The following is a 17602-nucleotide window of genomic DNA, read 5'->3' on the forward strand; positions in this document are numbered from 1 at the left end:
CAAACTGTTGTTTCCTCACATTCGTTTGTTAATTTTAGTTAATTCTTTGAATGTTTTTGACTAAAATTCTCCCACATTGCACCTTTAATGTGTGTTACAGGTGGTCTTAACCGTGACACTCTGTTCAATAAGATCATACAGATTCAGATAGAAGAATAATAATGGCTTCAAAGAAATGCCTGTCAATGTAACACATCGCTCTTCGGCTGAGATATTTTGGGATATTAACTCTTCTGATGAGACTTTTTCACTTGAAGAGGATGTGGTTCCATGTTTGGCCTGTATGTAACACCTGGACATTGAATATTACAGATTTCTTTAGTTTGTCCCAAGTCTGCCTTTCATCAAGGATGTATCAATATGTAGAAAGAACACACAACAAGGAAAACAAGTAAAAGTTTAAAACTGATTAAATCATTATTTTTCTTGTTGGATGGTCTGAAAGTGCTATATTGTATGATAAGTATGCATGTCAGTCTAGATGAATATTACTGAGGTTGTCGTGAGTTGAATGCAATGAAAGACACTGCTCATTTTTTTTAGTGTCTCTGAAACGAATCAGAGAAAATCCAGCCAGTCGTTCCCCTCCTGCGGCTTTTGTTTTTGACGTAGACGGGCTCAATCCAGGCCATATATGTTAGGAATCGGACCAAAAAGGGGCTCAAAATTTTTCTGTTTTATTTTTAGATGGAGTGTTACGTCACATTCGCAAGGGAACAGCTTTGATAATCACATTTATTTCCCTCAGTGAACATACTGTAACTGGAAAGCTTAAGTAGAGTCATGAAGGGCTGGAACTCTGCATCGGCTTCTGGTTCACCCAAGAGACCGCTGTGCTCGATCTCTCTCTCTCTCTCTCTCTCTCAGTCACAGATAAACAAACACAAAGAGTCTGTGTTCACTCATGTCAAACTTTGTTTACTTGTTTTGCCAGTCACCTCTTTTTCCAGGGAAATCAATCTGTTTTTAGTTCAGTGCCCTCTTGACTGTGTCTGAGAGCAGAGCCAGCACTGTCCTCAGAACTGGATTGGCTGTGGTCGAGGATCAACATTTTTTTGCTGTTTTCCCAGTGATTCTGCCCTGATCTGATTTGAAAGTAGCTCAGGAGATTCAAGATCACCACGTAATCTTGTGCAGTCGCCAAAGTATTAATTTCTCACAGCCATACAAAATCCCATGAAACTGCAGCCAAATGCACAAAAATAACCCTGTCGGACTGAATGATTACGATATGAAGTTATTTTTCAATAGGCTGGAATCTGTAAATATAGACTGAGCAAACATTGATAGAATAGCAATACGTTTCCTGCTGCAGTTGAGGCGGGAGAGAGATATGTTCGAGGACTTTGAGTTTAAAGGTGAATTCCTCTATTATCAGACCATCAAAGTTTGAACAAAGGTTGCATTCCAGCTGTAGTCTATAGGGGTGGGAGGCCTACTGAGGTTCTCTACTTAAATAAATTCAGCAATACTAAGTAGGATAACACTTAACTATGAGATAAGAATCATCAATCACAGTAATCAAATGTTAGCAGGGCAAAGTAAAAGCACTCAATCAATGTGAACAGAAATATCGTTTCTGTCAGGGAAAATAAAAAGAAGAATGTACTGAGCAAAGAACGAAAGACAACATGTACAAGTTTTCATTGTGAAGAGAAAAATCTGTAAAATCTGTAAAATCTGCAGTTTGGGGGGATATTTCATGCTTGGACAAAGGATGATGATGGTGAGAGGTGAGAGATGGTTACGAACTAGTTTCATGATACAGAAATATTCAGCCTTCTCGCTGACGGTCATATCGAAGGTACAGTATCACACTGAGACTGTTTCATACCCAGTTAAACATCCTTGTAGTGAGTTAAATGACCATATACCTGCAAAAAAAATATGACCTTTCCTTTCAGTTGTACTTTATGTTTATTGCTAACTAAGATGTTAGCATGCTAAAATAATATGGTGAACATGGGAAACATTGCTTGGTAAACAGCACGTCTATCCTTGTGTCTGTGTAAGCATGCTAGTGTTAGCATTCAGCTCAAAGCAGTGCTGTGCCACAGCTTCACAGAGCCAGTAGCATGGCTGTAGATTACTTGAAAACTGGGATACAGTTTTTATAAGCGTTCATCATGCTAATGTACAAATAGACATTGTAAAGAAACCAGTTCTGTCATCAGTCAAATGTAATGGATTACAGAGCAGTGTAATATGAATGTCCTGTATGGAAATTCAAGCAACTCAGCACAGCTGGAAATTGAAAGCAATACAGAATGACATATATATCCTTCAGTTGGTGCTTCATTTACACTGCATTTGAAAAACAAGAAAAGTTGATTGATAGGATAATCCATGGAGCTGAATAGATTAAACTCAACATCATCCCCATGTGTGAAATCCATTCATTTAATCAAAGCATAGTGCAGCTGCGAGCGATGCTGACTTTTAAAATTGATAAAAGAGGAGACCTGCATGTGAACATAACCTCTCTGCAGGAACACAGATATGTCACCTTTAGTTTCAGTTTATCAGCAGCATGGTAGGGAAACCTTATGCTTATTTAAGGGCAACAAACACTGAAATCAAATGGATAAGAGTGAGTCTGATTCCACATATGTTTGGGCAGACTCAAAAACGACACCAGCAGAGCATTTTTTCTAGTCAGAGTGTAAATAGTGTGAAGGGGTCACAGTATTGTCCACCCTGTACTGATCAAAGTGAATGGTTTAATGAATTAAAACAGCGATTTCTAAAGAGCAGTGACGCACAGCTCCCCTTTAATCCAGATTACACTGAAACACTAATCCTGTAAAAATACTGTTTCTTCAAAACAAATATGTTTTATTTCTAATATGTTATGTGTTAAGTGTGTATTTGATTGCTGTCTTTAGATCAAATGTGCACACAATATTGTAACAAGTTCATTTGTTTTTATGAAAATCACGCTGAGTACAAATGGTGTGATTTCTCAAGTTCAATGGATTGATTGAAAGAGCAGCTGTGTTCAGCTTTACCATTGATTGTCCTGTGGCTGCTCAACAAGGACGGGTGCTGGTGTTTGTGTGTATCTGTGTGTATGTGCGGTCTTATGGGGTCGGGGTTATATAACCAGCTTTACATCTGACAGTCAAGATCGCTAATGGAGTAAAGTGTGGTCGATCAGAGGCAGCAGACTGACAGCTCACCTCGTATTCGCACCCTGAGGTGGATTTGGAGCTGTCTCCTCACTGTCTGATTCTGCTAAATATGGTGATTCAGAGGTGATTATTTGGCAAAATTTGCCAAAGCATTTCTGGTTGGAGAGGAGAGTCTTTGTTCTACCCCTCACTGAGCAGCAAAGGGATTCTGTTTACACAAGAAGTTCTTAGACTAAGTCTGTTTGGGGAAACTGGGGGATTGCTGCAACATTTTTTCTTTTTGTAGGCCTACATGTTCACTCCATTGAGTTACATCATTTAAAATGCGGTGTCGACGTATGTTTATGTCATCTATCCGAGTTGTTGCATCATCTCCACATGTCAGAAAGATGTCATTACCAGCCATGACAGCATTGGCTGCCAATGTTTTCACCCTGTGAGTCTGTGTATGCTAATGTCATCATGGCAAAGTGAAGTCCTGGAGACACCTTTTGTAGCAGGCACCGCAACAGAAGCAGTTTGGAGTAATTTTCCAGGTATTTATATGTCTTACAAAACATTGCAAGAGGCAGTCATGAAATTTCACAAGTTTGTTGTCAAGATCACAATGAAGGCCGAGTTTGACTGTGGGTGTGGTCAGACTCAGTACTGAGTACTCATGTAGTAATCACTACTAAGTGTTGACGGGCGTTGTTCCTAGTGTGATCCAATAACAAGATAGTCTCTGGTTGATGATAGAGATAATCATATAACAATAGCCTACAAACAACGTTAGTTGTAGTCACAACCAACAATCAGCCTCAGCTGTGCTTTGTATTTAGTAATCATTTGCAAATATTAGCATTCAGCAAACAAAACCAAGATGGTAAACAATACACTTTCTAAACATGCTACTGTTATTGTTGTTAGCATGTTAGCATGCTGATGTTAGCCTTAGCTTAAAGCACCACTTAAGTACAGCTTCACAGAGCTGAGACAGTGGCTCTAAAGTGATTACTTATTAGGTCCAAACACATTTTGGGGGGTTTGTGTGCTGGTTTAGGCTGTATAATACATGCATGTAGTCTCAGTGATGTCAGCCATGTCTGACACTGAGGCATTTAGTGAAGCTTGAGGAGAATAGGCATAAGCATTACAAGTGAGAACACTTGTAATGTTTATATACAATTGTTGCATATAAAGCTGGGCATTTTAATATGGGGATTGAGCTGCTTTGGAGCCAGCTTCAGGTGGCAATTTTAGAAACTGTAGTTTTTGACACTTGCACATTGGCTTTATTTTTTTAGCCCTGGAGGATGCTGCTTGGTGTGAAAACACCATTTGTTGACATTTACACCTTTTTTAAATCTCAAACGATGCTTGTTTGTTTGATAAAAACTCAATTCCTGAAGCACTGCAAGCACTTACTGTATTTGCTTGTGTTTAGCATTGTGCTTTGTTACAGTTAATGTCAGAATTTCTTTTCAAAAAACAAACAGACATTTTTGTAACATGTAGGATTTTTCCTGGTTCAGTTGTTACAACTTCCATCCTCTGTTCTGATCTTCATTTTGCTCTTCTGCCACAATTCTGACTCTATTCTAACACTCCTGTTAAAAATGTATTTACTCACTGCAAGCTTGATCGTCAGTCATAATCAGCCTTCATATTATTTTCCGTTATTTCTCCCTCACTGGGATATTAAACTTCTTTCTTTCCGCAGCGGTCCTCACTCTCTTGGATTCTCTTTTTCTGCTGCACTCGTGCTCGTGTTGCTGAGTAATCCTCTCAAAAAGCCCATTTGAAAACTTCACTGGTTGACCAGACGTAATCCTCAGCAAACTCTAAGTACCTGAATATGTTTGATTGTAAGAGAGGAAAAGCCGATGGAAAAAAAAGCAAACTGTGGTCTCCTGCCAGACATTTGGATTCAAACTATAACATAATCCAGCAGCTATTTGACGTAAATCTCTTGCCAGTGTGGTTTGAATAATTAATCTGTGGACATCATCTATGACGGGAAATAATTATTATTAGGTAATAAGTATTTGCCGTCATAGATGATGACAGCAAAGTAATTCCTTCTACTAATGCATCAGGTTTTTCAAGTCTCAAACATTAATGGTTGTTAAATTATTGTATAGCCAGGTTTTATAGTCTTCATTGATTGTACACTAACACCAAATGGATAAACAATGAATTATTAAATTGATAAACAAAAATGAAGAAGTATTCCATTTATATTTTTTGATAAAGAGCACACAAATGTATAGTATTGTGTTAGACCTACTGTGATAAATAAAGAGCTAAATCCTTAGAAAAAAGGATTATAGATAGGAAGGAGTGCTACTATTTTACTGGGATGGTAAGTTTATTTTTCTGTTCATTGCATAATGTTCTTTGAAAGTTTAAAAAAATTTGATTGGCACTTGATCATGTTGGCCCGCAATTTAGGAAGTGGGGTCAAAGCAACACTTCCCCCCAGATGACAGCTCCATATGTCCATCGGCGTCTGGGGACTTTGATGTTCACGTCATGAAGGTTCCGGTGGAAGATTTATATTGTTTATAAAGAAAATAATCTGCTCAGGAGCAATGCATGCAGAAAATCTAATCCTTAGTTCAAGTGAATTTCACGACATCCGAGAATCTAATCCACAGTTTTTCCTGCGGATGAGTGAATTAGCTGGAATAAATGAGAATGATGCTGATGACAACAGGAGCTGGGGTTTGCCCACTGCACATGTGTCATTACGGCATAATTATGCAACAACCAGCTCCACTGACAGGCTGTCGTCAATTAATCTGCTTAGAAACACCAACTGAGGGGCTTCTACTGGTTGTAACCCTGGGTGTTATCTTCTTCATGCTGGTTGAACGTCGAGTATGCTTTAATTCCACAGACACACGTCCAGTGGTGGAAACACTCAGAGCAGTACCACAACTACCACAAATACTGTGGTACAAGTCATTAACTGACAGAGTGCAGGACCCCAGCAGGACGAGGAGAGGTGGACTCTATGTTTACAATATTGAGGCTTGGTGCTCAAATGCAGTCAAAGTTGAGTGTTTACTGTCGAACTTTCACTATTTTGTTGCTGCTGTTTACGTCCAGAGGTTTAAAATATGCACAACAGAATTATTTCTTGGATGTATACCTGTTTGTGTATACTGTATATGTATATGAATAACTGCATATATTCTATGTTTGTGGACCTACATATTTTCAGTTTGTTCTGCAACCCTGCAACCCTATAATAAGAATTACATTTCCTCAATACATTTATAGTATTGAGCTTGAGATATTTTGATGAATGGTCTTAGTTAGCAATGGGGATTAACATGCTTTAGATGGATGCCGCTGTTTGTTTGGCTGTGAATAAAAGAGACAAGAAGATGAAAGAAGAGTTCAGACAGTTTTCATCATTTATTAAATATCCCAAAAAATGTTGGAGGGAGGATCATTTTCTGTAAATCAAAAACAGCAAATGGACTGACAAAAAAATCAAATCAAATTTTTCTAAAAATGACCAACAATATGAAGTTTACAGGATTTCGTAGGGACTGATGACTGTACAATATATAGAGGGAACTACATTGGACAGTATAGGATAGATGTCATCTGAACTCCAAACATCTGGAGTCCAGATGTTCACAACTAACCACACTCAGAAGATTTCAAAGAACTTCACACTTAAGCTATTTAATCATTCACAGGGGAGAGCTGGGGTTTGAATGGGCCGGTTTGTGCTGTTGATGTTCACATTATGTCATGAATTACATGCATGCAACAAAGTATAGAACTCAAGTATATCAACTGGTAATTTTAAAAAAAGGGTCCACTTTCTTTTTTAAAACAATGGCTCTTGAAATAACATTATTCGATTTAAAGGTGCAATATGTAAGAATTTTAGTTTAAATCATTGAAAAATGTACTAAAATGATCAACAGGAAGTAAAGAAATAACAGTTTTGACACCGATGTATTGTGTTGCAGAGATTTCTGCTTTGGTTAGCATGCTCACCAGCTGTCATCCTTTCTTGTTAAATCACTCCAAGCTCCCAGTCCGGACCACTAGCTGCACAGCTAACTGCGCCGACTAGCAAACTGCAGCTACAGTCAGCAATATGCTGTTCCCTACTTGTTTGGAGCATGAATTCAAGAGGGGGGCAATTCTTACATATTGCACTGTCACAAACACAGTCCACTCTGACCCCATGTCTGATCAGGTGTGTTGTATGTTGATGACATTCCTTATTTGCTTCCTGTTTACTAAATCACATGCTACATTCAAACAATACAGCAAGAGTGGACTACTTGGTTTTTGAAACCTACTGCAGGAATATTGATTATATGATAACCAGTATGTTTTTGTGTATTGTTTCACACTGTGGTTAGACAATACAGGTCAAAGAAATGTAAGAGTAAGGTTTGTGAGGAAACAAAATCATATGTGAAGAAAACTCATATTTCTATTATTATTTTGATAATTAAATAGGTAAGTCATAGAAGGGATTTCAAAAACATTAAGGAGCAGCCATAGGTAGTTTAATTTTGAAGCCTTTTTAAGCGGTCCTCCTTTCATAAGCAAATCTGGAGGCGAGAAGCAAGTCCACTTAATCTACAGCCACGACTAATCTCTAACTTGTCGTGGGAGCTGTGTATTGAAGAATGGTCCTCTTGTTTAGAGGATTAGTGCAGTTCTACTCTGGATACAGAGATCCCTCGACCTTACAGAGCATGACGAGACATCAGAGGCATGCACACACTTTCACATGTCATTGAAGGGCGTGATAAACAGAGAAAGACGCCATCCTGACTGTCTCAGAGAGGTCACCAATCCTGTGTTAGAACGTTTATGTTTTACTTAATTTATTATAGGATCTTCGATAGAAGCTTTCAAGGAAAAATGCTTGTCTGATAGGGGGACCATGTGCACTGAAGCCATAGTAAAGGATGATTGACAGAGCTCAGATGGCTGCCTTTAGGCGACAGGTGTTGGTCAGTGGACGAGTTATTTATATCACCCTTCAGCTAAAAGATATAATGCTACATGGACGGTTGTGGTAAACAGCTGACATTCTTTCAAAGAATAATATTTGATAAAATGTAGATCATTTGGTTTAAATCATTTATTACTTTTTTCATAGGACTGTTAGTACTCAAAATTAAAGTCATCTGCTACTTCATGAAAGATTGACCTGAGATAATTAGATAAATCATGTGTTTGTTACAGAAGTAGCCAAGTCCGATGGTTGTTTTGGCGGATTTACTACGTGGGACAATGAACTCCTGTTCGCTTTTCTGCAGCTTGAACGGAACAAGTCACTTCAAAATGAGTTTGTTTTGCCAATTTAAAGACAAAATACTAGTGCATAAACTAAGGACAACACAACCAGGACAGATGTTTTTCAGGGGACAATGGCTACCACTGTTCAAGACACAAACACATGCACGTACACTCACGCACATAAACATCAAGGTACCTGTGAGAAACCACCAGGACAGTCAGTGTGTGTAATTATTGCATGCTCAGTTTATTTGGACTTGTTCTCAATTTGAGGCACATCAATCTTTTCCCCGGTGAGGAACTGCCAGATGCCGCCTCTGTAGTTCTCATTTCCCAAAGCGTACAGGAAGACGTTGAAGGTGGGAGAGGTCTTTGCCAGGATAGGAGCCATCTGCAGACACGAGGTTGTTAGTGCTCAAAGGAACTAATTTTTATTACAGCTGATTGATTACATTATTATATCAAAATTCCAATGATTCTGATGACTGATGAACATTAGACAATTTGTGCAGCTTGTGTGTTGTTTGTGAGGAGACCGAGGCTCTGCTGTGTGCCACAGTGTCTCTTTTGATACTACCACAGTCAGAAAACTTCATATGGACTTTATGTGTGTCCGACAAGTTATTGGAGCATCTTATATGAGCTGCATTATATAATATATAAACATAAATTTGTATGAATTATAGTGCAGGCTTTTTCTGTGTATGTATGCCCTGACTGTCCTTACCATCCTGAGCTTGGGTGAGACCAGGTTGGCGTTCTCCACAGCGGCGTAGAAAGCCAGGATGCCGTAGGGGCCCCAGCAGAACAGCATGGTCTTAAGAGGAGTGTTGGGGTTGAACTACAGAGAGAAAAAGAGGCAGAGCAGAGGGGAGAGAGGGCGGGTCAGAACAAGAATGATTAGTCACCGATCAACCATAGAAAGTGAAGGGGACCTGTGTCATGAGGCGGTTTTACTCGAGGGAAGGCGAGTCACACGCCTGGGATCAAGTCTGGGAGAAAAACTGTATCTGTGTTAAGATTGTTCATGCTCAGCTAGAAAACAGAAACATCTAGTGAGTAAAGGGGCGGATTGATAAAATCCAAGGGTCAAAGGAGTTTTTATTCTGAGTCAGATTTTACACATACAGAGCCAAATCTGACCTAATAACATACATTTCTCTCCTTTATTGCCTCTTAAGTAGCTTTAAATTTGGAACATTACTTATTTCACACTGTCTGACAGTGTCATACATATTTTATATTAGCTTATTGCAACAGGGGTGATACCGATTATTAGTCTCTAGGAGATAGGCAACCAATATCTGGAACTGACATACAATATACACATTTTTATGTCAAGTACAAATAAGTCAAGAACTGTACTTAAAGGGGCAATATGTAAGAATTTTAGTTGGAAACATCCAAAGATTAACTACAATTATCAACAAAATGTGAAGAAATTGCAGTTTTGATGCCATGAAGTCTATGTCTTGAGTTGCAGAGATATCTACTGAAGTTAGCATGCTAACCAGCTAGCCCCAGCCCATCCCGGTCCAAAGCTCCTGTGCTAGCAGTGTAAACAATAACAATCACAATCTCTCAGTCTAAACTGCTGGCTGCTTGGCTACCTGAGCTAACTAGCTAATGTCAGCTACAGTTAGCAGCAGTTAGCAGTTACTCTGGTGATTTGCTGCCTCCTATTTGTTTTGAGTATGAATTTGACAGGACACCATTTCTTGCATGAAGGTGACAGTCGTGTCCCTCTATGCTTTCATGGCATACACGTCATGGGTTCGACATATTGGGCACTTTGTGACTATGAGTTACATTACAGCCATTACGTAATTGCATTGTTCTGCTGGAGAGCTTGGTGGCTCTCCTCTGCAGCCTTTGTCATTGTAATGAAAGTGTCTCCGGCCAACTCAGATGACTGTGAGTAATGGGCTTACGCAACATAAAGTGAGGCAACCTGATTCAGCCTCTGAGGTACTCCACTACTGAACTTGCTCCTCACAGATACATTGTTATTTTCACCCCACACCCGCTACTTAACCGCATTCCCAATCAAAGTGTCTGGCCATCGCCCTGGGGCAGTGACCTATATATGTCACAGCCTGCGTGCTCCCCATTCACACATTGTTTTGCTGCCCTGAATGTGGCCCATGTGAGGAGGTTGTGCTTACAGTGGGAAGAGATGAGATAGATGTCAGTAAAAGGGGAATTTCTCTGATTCCTATCAATGAGTGACTTCAAAGCAGGAAGAATCTTCACGGGGGCTGCATATTTGTAAGGATTTCAGAGACTTCTAAATTCCTCCTCATCATGCATGTGATTAAGTCTGGAGCAAATGAAGCAAAACAGAGCCTACTGCGATGCCAGCTCTTTGAGTTGAGTTGAGTTTATTTATTTTCACTCACCCTGGGGTTTCCAGTCTTCTTGAATTTCTGTGCAATGGACTGGTATGAGGACATGACAACAAACACCTGGATGGCCATGTTGAAGACTGCCATGGGGATCAAGTAGGACACGTAGTTTCTGTGGAGAGAAAAATGCACAGAAGGCTCAGTATATACTATTCTGCAAACACATCTGTATTTATCTCGATAACACTGTGAGGAGTGTTGGTATGTATACAGTACCTGTCTCCCTTGCTGTAGTCCAGAGTGCAGCAGGTCCTGAGGGGCTCGTAGTCGTACTCTCCCCAGCCAATGAGGGGCATGGCGGACCAGAAGGCGGTGAAGAGCCAGATGAACACAGCCAGAGTGATAGCGCTGCTCCACTGCAGCTTTGTCCCTGACAAGAACGAGGTCAAAACATCCATCAGTACTTTCCTTTAACACCTCCAACAATATGATTTCACTACATATTTTCTCTCAGTCTGGTAAAGGTCACACTACTGCCGAAGAACTTTGTTTTATCACGCTCAGCTGTCTCATGAGCTGTTAATGATGGGGACACAGCAGGTGAGGTGTTGAGTCACTTCCTCTTCCCCCTCAGTTCTGTGATTGATGATGGCTAAAAATAGCAGGAGGGCCAATTTTATATCTCAGTGCTGAAGTATCATAAAAAGAAAAGCAGTCAAGCCTGAACACCATTTGCTTATCTGCTCATTAGAACAGCGCGTTTGCTATTTTAACAGGATAAAGGTTAGAACAGCCTGTGGTAAATTAAAAGACAACAGGCCACTTGCCGGTGACCAGCTGCTCTTTCAGAATAGCAGGAGGTCTTGACATCAGCTGGGGACCAACAAAAACCTCTTCAGTCTATGTGCAGATGTCGTGTTTGTGTGAGCCTGCGCTCTGCATGGGGGTTGGGGAGCAGGGACAGAAGCAGGTGTGAACTTACTGGTGCAGTACTGGTGGTATCTGTCCCAGGCGATGGCGGCGACAAAGTGGATGCTGGCGAGAGCTGTGACGAAGCCCTGGAAACCGTGAGTCTGGCATCCATCAGAGCCATAAGGCCAGTACCTGGAGACAGAGGACAGAGGGTGTGTTCATGAATGATTCATCTGTTCATCTAAAATGATGTGATTTAAAAAAAAACCCATTGAAACTGATCAGCAAACCGTGAATTCACTTATTTGAGACCAAAATAAATGACAACAGTAAACATAATCCCTGGACTCATGAGCAGAGTCTCTCATTTCCTGATTACAGCCTGACAGCCCTCTGCACACACAGACACAGGCTCTACAGCGTGTTGACCCCTCCCCCATCTACAGCTGTGATTGACCCCCCAATGTATCGATTTTACAGTCGATTATTCCTCTTTATCAACAGGTAGCAAGCATTATTTTTGCTATCATCCACTCATCACATTGTGTGAGCGGACCTGGGTATTGATTATGAAAGCAGGTGGTTACATCACTCACCTCAGGAAGCTGGAGAAAGCGGCGATGGTGGCGTTCATGGAGATGCCCATGTCAGCCAACGCTAAGCTGAACACCAGGAAATTGCTGGGGGTCCTCAGCTCTCGCACTTTGAGGAAAGCGGCGATCGTCACCGCGTTTAAAAAGAAGCCCAGCAGACCTTCAGGGGGGACAGACAGGGGAAAGCATGAATGGAGGCTGAATGCGGCGGCGAATGGGAGTCAGCGCGCACACAGCGATGCTCACAGCGCCACACGCCGCACGTTTCAAGATGAAAATACACACGCTCTTTTCACACATCGTCGGTTATTTCCCCGCAGACTACAAGCGAAGGTTAGATTGTGGGGTTTTTTTTTTGAAGGGAAAGCCTCGCATCAACACCACACCGGCAGTGACCGGGAGGCGTCCGGTCCTGTCAGAGGTTAATGTTACGCAGCGGGTGCAGCCTCAGCAGCCTCGCAGCGTTTGGCCGAATTCCAGCACAAAACGAAAACACTCACCCTCCACCAGCAGACAAGATCCCAGGGAGAACACATCGAAGTCGGAGAAGCCCTCCGGTAAAGGGTAAGACGAAACCATCCTGGAGGCGATTTTCACGCTTGAACTAAGGTGCAACTGTCAGAGACCTTTCACTTCTCTCTGTCCGGATCCTTTACGATGTGCCTCAGTGTGGCCGAAGGGAGCCCGCTTTTAAAGGGGCATTTCACGTGAAAAGCATGCACTTTATTATGTAAAGCCCCCACGCTCTCTGTCGCCCCAATCCGTGCAGGAATGTCTTAATGAACATAACCACACAAACGCAACCCTTAATGCGTATTTGCCCACCGCAACAGTAAAGCCCTCAATTAGTTACACAACAAGCCTTTGTGTCTCCGCGTCCCGGTGAGAGGATGCAGCCGCTGCTGATGTCAGACGACGCGTTGGATGCGGCTCTGCGTCGCTTTAAGGAGACGCAACAGGTGTCTGCAGAGCGTCAGAGTCCTGCCAATCAGGAGTCACACTGAGAGGAAAACAAAACCCAACGAACATCAGAAGATTCCCCACATTCATTAACAATAATAACCCCATTATTGTTAGACTTCCATGTTTTTTTTTGTGCCTCGGGCTGTGCATGAGTGTTTGATTCATGTTACATCCAGAGGCTACACAGCTAACAATACACATGTGAATACAAGTGAAACATGGTGTGCGCTCTTATCTGCATGCCAAAAGATAAGGGTGATGAACCATATCAAGTTTGCAGCCTCCCAAACATGCACAAAAATACCCTGCATCTCATGCACAGTTTATCATCATGATCGTATCTATTACCAAAGTAAAATATTTGTGATATCTGGCTGACATGATTTTCACTACATGATTATCATGGTTAAACAAGTTCACGATAATAAAAAAAGTGTACAAAAAACAAATCAGTTGCACTCGAAGGCAACCAGATGAACTCATAAACACAAGATGTGAAAGGCCGAACACCTTCACTGGGTACATACTTACCATATGTGTGTTATTAAAACTATGTCAAGATTTAATTTCTTAACGTCATGGTTATCGTGAATATCGCTAGGGACACTTCTAATGTTGATGTGTTTTAATTCATTAAAGGTGCATTATGCGACTTTCTTTACAGGCCTACAAACAGACAGTCCGAGTTTTGGTAGTACTTTAAAGCCATATGCCACACAGATTTTTGTTTATAGACATTAGAGCAGAACAAGTTTGTGTTCTGAGTTATGAAGGGGAGAGACTAAAAAAAACATTATAAAAGTCTTATAGTTCAAGAATACAGGACTTTATAACCTAAACTGACACCAAAAAGTTACATAGTGCGCCTTTAAAGTGACCGCGTCCACTCTGTTATTAATGACACAGTGATTACACTACTGTGGATCCAATCCTTTGTCCCATATAGCAGGACTCTGTTTTGACTAGTGGACATGTCAGCATTTGTTTTGTTGTCGGAATCAAACTTTTTGGTAGACACACTGACCTCCAGAGATTAAACCCACTGTGACATCTGCCTGAAATGATAGATGGCAGAACAAAATTGCGCTTTTAGAGCCGCAGACACAACATGATTCACTGGAAGCTTGATTCAGTCAGGAGTTTCCAATTTGATGAAGGGGGGAGGAAATGAGTATAATAAAATCCTTTGCTACTTTAGTAGTGTCTAAATGACTAGAAATCCAGTCATCATCCCCCAGTCCATGAAGGATTTGTCATGTTTCAGTTGCGACATCAGCTTTTCATACCTTGGGGCTAGAGGGGACACAGGCATGACTTTGTGTGGCTGAAGTCTGTTTCAGTCTCAGGATTATACGATCAGGGATCTTGGGAAATATATGTGAAAATGGGTTGAATGCTAAATCATATGGAAATGGTTAAAATGCAACATATTTTAGTTTAGGGCACTTTAGATTCTAAACACAAATGGGTAATTTTGTGTATTCATTTATGTGTCAGGTCATGATAAGAAATATAACCACTGAACTATAGGCTGTATGTGGGATTATGTGGGAACATGCTAACACTCTGACGGTCAGCTGCATTTCTTTCATCTGTCTTATGACGTTGAAGAAAGAAAAAAACAAATCCCTGTGTCCTCGGTTGACCCCAGTATGAGTTTAAGGTAATGTGCAGTTGTCAAATTTTTGCAAAAGCTTGTTTTTTCAGTCCAAATCGCTCTTAAAATGTGTCACACAAAAAACTGAAAATGCTTTACTTGTGCAATATAAATAGAAGTTGGCCACCGGTCACATTAATAACCAAAACAAACAGGGGGCAGCATGTGACTAGAGTAACCACCAACTACTGCTAACTGTAGCTGCCCTCAGCTGGTTAGCTCAGTTAGCTGTGCAGCTAGCAGTTCGGACTGAGCGCTCAGGGACCAGGGGAGTGGACTGAGATGGGTCAGGGCTAGCTGGTTAGCATGCTAACTTCAGGAGATATCTCTGCAACACAACACACAGACATATTACAATCTAAACTGCTATTTATTTACATTCTTTTGATATTTTTGTTAAAGTTTTCAACTAAAATTCTGACACATTGCCCCTTTAATGCGTTTAGAAATTCATCCCATTCCTGATTAAACTAGAAAGGCACGCAGCAGAGTGCATACCTCAGCCAAGGCCCAACATTACCCTTTCATGCTCACTCACAGAAATCCATTTTAACATGCCTGATTTGTTTCTTTATTCAGATCCATGCGTTATGCCCTGATAAATTAAAGAAAATGTTGAAAAACACCCTTACAGACCCATACATTAAAGTTTCGTGGAAATCTGTACAGTATATTTTGTGTAATGCTGAAAAACCAACCAACCAACAAATGAACACGGGTGAAAACATGACCTTCGTGATAAAAGTAATAATTGAACAAATGATCTTAAACGTGTAGAGAAATGCTGACACAAATTACATGCAGTACTAATAATATGTGGATGTTTATCGAATTTGAAAACTCCAGTTATGATATTGTACAAAACAGCAAACAATCTGTTGTTAAACCCTGTTTATTCTCATGTTACTTCAGTATATCTGTTTTTTTGCACACTAAGAATGACTATGCACCTCAAATAAATGCCAGTCTTCTGGTTTATACAAATGTAAAAGGACGGCTTTATTGGCCTCAGTAAATGAGATTAACGACTTGTGGTGCAATATGGAATGTTTAAGGTTTTTAACCCGAGGGAACATGATTGCTCAACATGTTTAGGGTCTCAGCAGCACAGCCGTGCATGGCTCTAAAACCACACATACTAAGACCTTTGACTCAAAGGCATTAAATTCCGAAGATTAAAGATTGCAATAAAACTAAACTGAAAAGAGACTCAGGAAGGAAGAAGGAAGTCTTGAATATATCAGTATGTGGCTGAGCTGAGCTGTGGCTCCAATTGCTAAAACATAATTTTGCAAACTAGGCTGGTTTTATCGAAATACTTAACACAATTCAAAAAACCACACACCCAAACTGCAAAATACCTCATATATCCTGGAAAATGAAGCACTGCAACCAAAACTACATATAGCATTATCAAAATCAAACTTTTGCACCAAATGGCTAACCAACTACACACTGTTGGGCATAATGAAAAGCACTCTCATCTTTTGTATGCTCAGAAAACAGTAAACTGAAAAAGAAAATTGCAGAAAAAATGTGCAGAGAAAATATAGAAAAAAAAGAGGCAAGAAAAATAATTAGGCAGCATCTTGCCGGACAGCTGGGTCTGGCCACAACGCCTCGTCCACATCACAGGCAATATCTTCCCTTGCCAGACATCGAGGGAAGAAGCGCCTTGAGTGCCTTATCCATTGCTACAATTGTTTGGCTAGGTGGCACATATATTGGCCAATTAGCTCATGTAGTGTCATTTTTAATGGCAGTGTTTTGAAACGCAAACATGTGACTTTATGTCAGATTGTCTTATGCAGAGAACCGTGTTCAGTGCATTTAAGAAGGACCATTTTGAATTGCAAAATGTGTGTAAAGCAGAAAATGTGTTTGAATTTTTGGAAACTTGAGAAGAGGTTTTGCTCTCTGTGTGTCAGTTTAAATATGCAAGTATTTAGTGTGTTAGCAATTGGAAAAAACTGTAATCTCTGTTAAAGTTTTTGTTGTGCTTTAAAACCCTCGATTTGGCACAGTGGAGAAATGTGGGTCAGATGTAAAGTGGGTTCTTGCTGCCAAGTTGGTCAAACACATTAAAGTGTTTCACCATCTCTTCAGTGGGAACCCTTCAAAGTGCCTGCCAAGTGTAATACTGAACTTCCAGTGTGATGAAATAAGAGGGGGGACACAATGAATAAGTGCCAAACAACACATGTAGTATTTACCTACATTGCAAAACAAAAGTTTTACAATTGGAGGTATTTCCCATAGTAGTGTGGGACCATGTGCAAATGGATTACTGAGGGGGAAAAAATGAAAGTCTATTGTAAGACTGTTTCATTCAAAGTCACTTATTATGCAATTGTTTCTATAGTCTTTGTCGTACGGTGGCCCTGAATGTCAAAACACAACAACATTTCACAAAACGTAAGGTTTTACAAAACACAACAGAATTTCTGAAAATAAAACATTACAAAAAATAATGTTGTGTTTTATGAAATGTTGATGGGTTTCCTGAAAAGCTGTCGTGTTTTTTGTAATGTTGTTGTGTTTTGCAAAATGTTTTTGTATTTTCTGAAAACAATTCATGTTGTTTTCTAAAATTTTCACAATGTTTTGTGAAATGTTACGTTTTGTGAAATATTGTTGTGTTTTGTCAAATGTTGTGTTTCCTGAAATGTTGTTGAATTTTATTAAATGTTATTGTGTTTTGACCTTCAGGGCCACCATATGGTTGGCATAGAA

The 17602-nt window shown here is 40.3% G+C and overlaps 1 protein-coding gene across 1 annotated transcript; it reads right to left on the reverse strand.

Moving 5' to 3' along the window:
- Nucleotides 1-8625: 8625 nt before the first annotated feature.
- Nucleotides 8626-13162, reverse strand: rgra (retinal G protein coupled receptor a). The gene is made up of 7 exons (XM_084375387.1): nt 12750-13162; nt 12253-12409; nt 11727-11848; nt 11021-11174; nt 10799-10916; nt 9127-9240; nt 8626-8790 (listed from the first exon to the last, which is right to left on the reverse strand). The coding sequence occupies exons 1-7, from the start codon at nt 12826-12828 to the stop codon at nt 8647-8649; spliced, it is 888 nt and encodes a 295-aa protein (XP_084231513.1). The 5' UTR covers nt 12829-13162; the 3' UTR covers nt 8626-8646.
- Nucleotides 13163-17602: the final 4440 nt, after the last annotated feature.

This window comes from Pagrus pagrus (assembly GCF_965226575.1).
Source record: "Pagrus pagrus genome assembly, chromosome: 15".
Lineage (NCBI taxonomy): Eukaryota > Metazoa > Chordata > Actinopteri > Spariformes > Sparidae > Pagrus > Pagrus pagrus.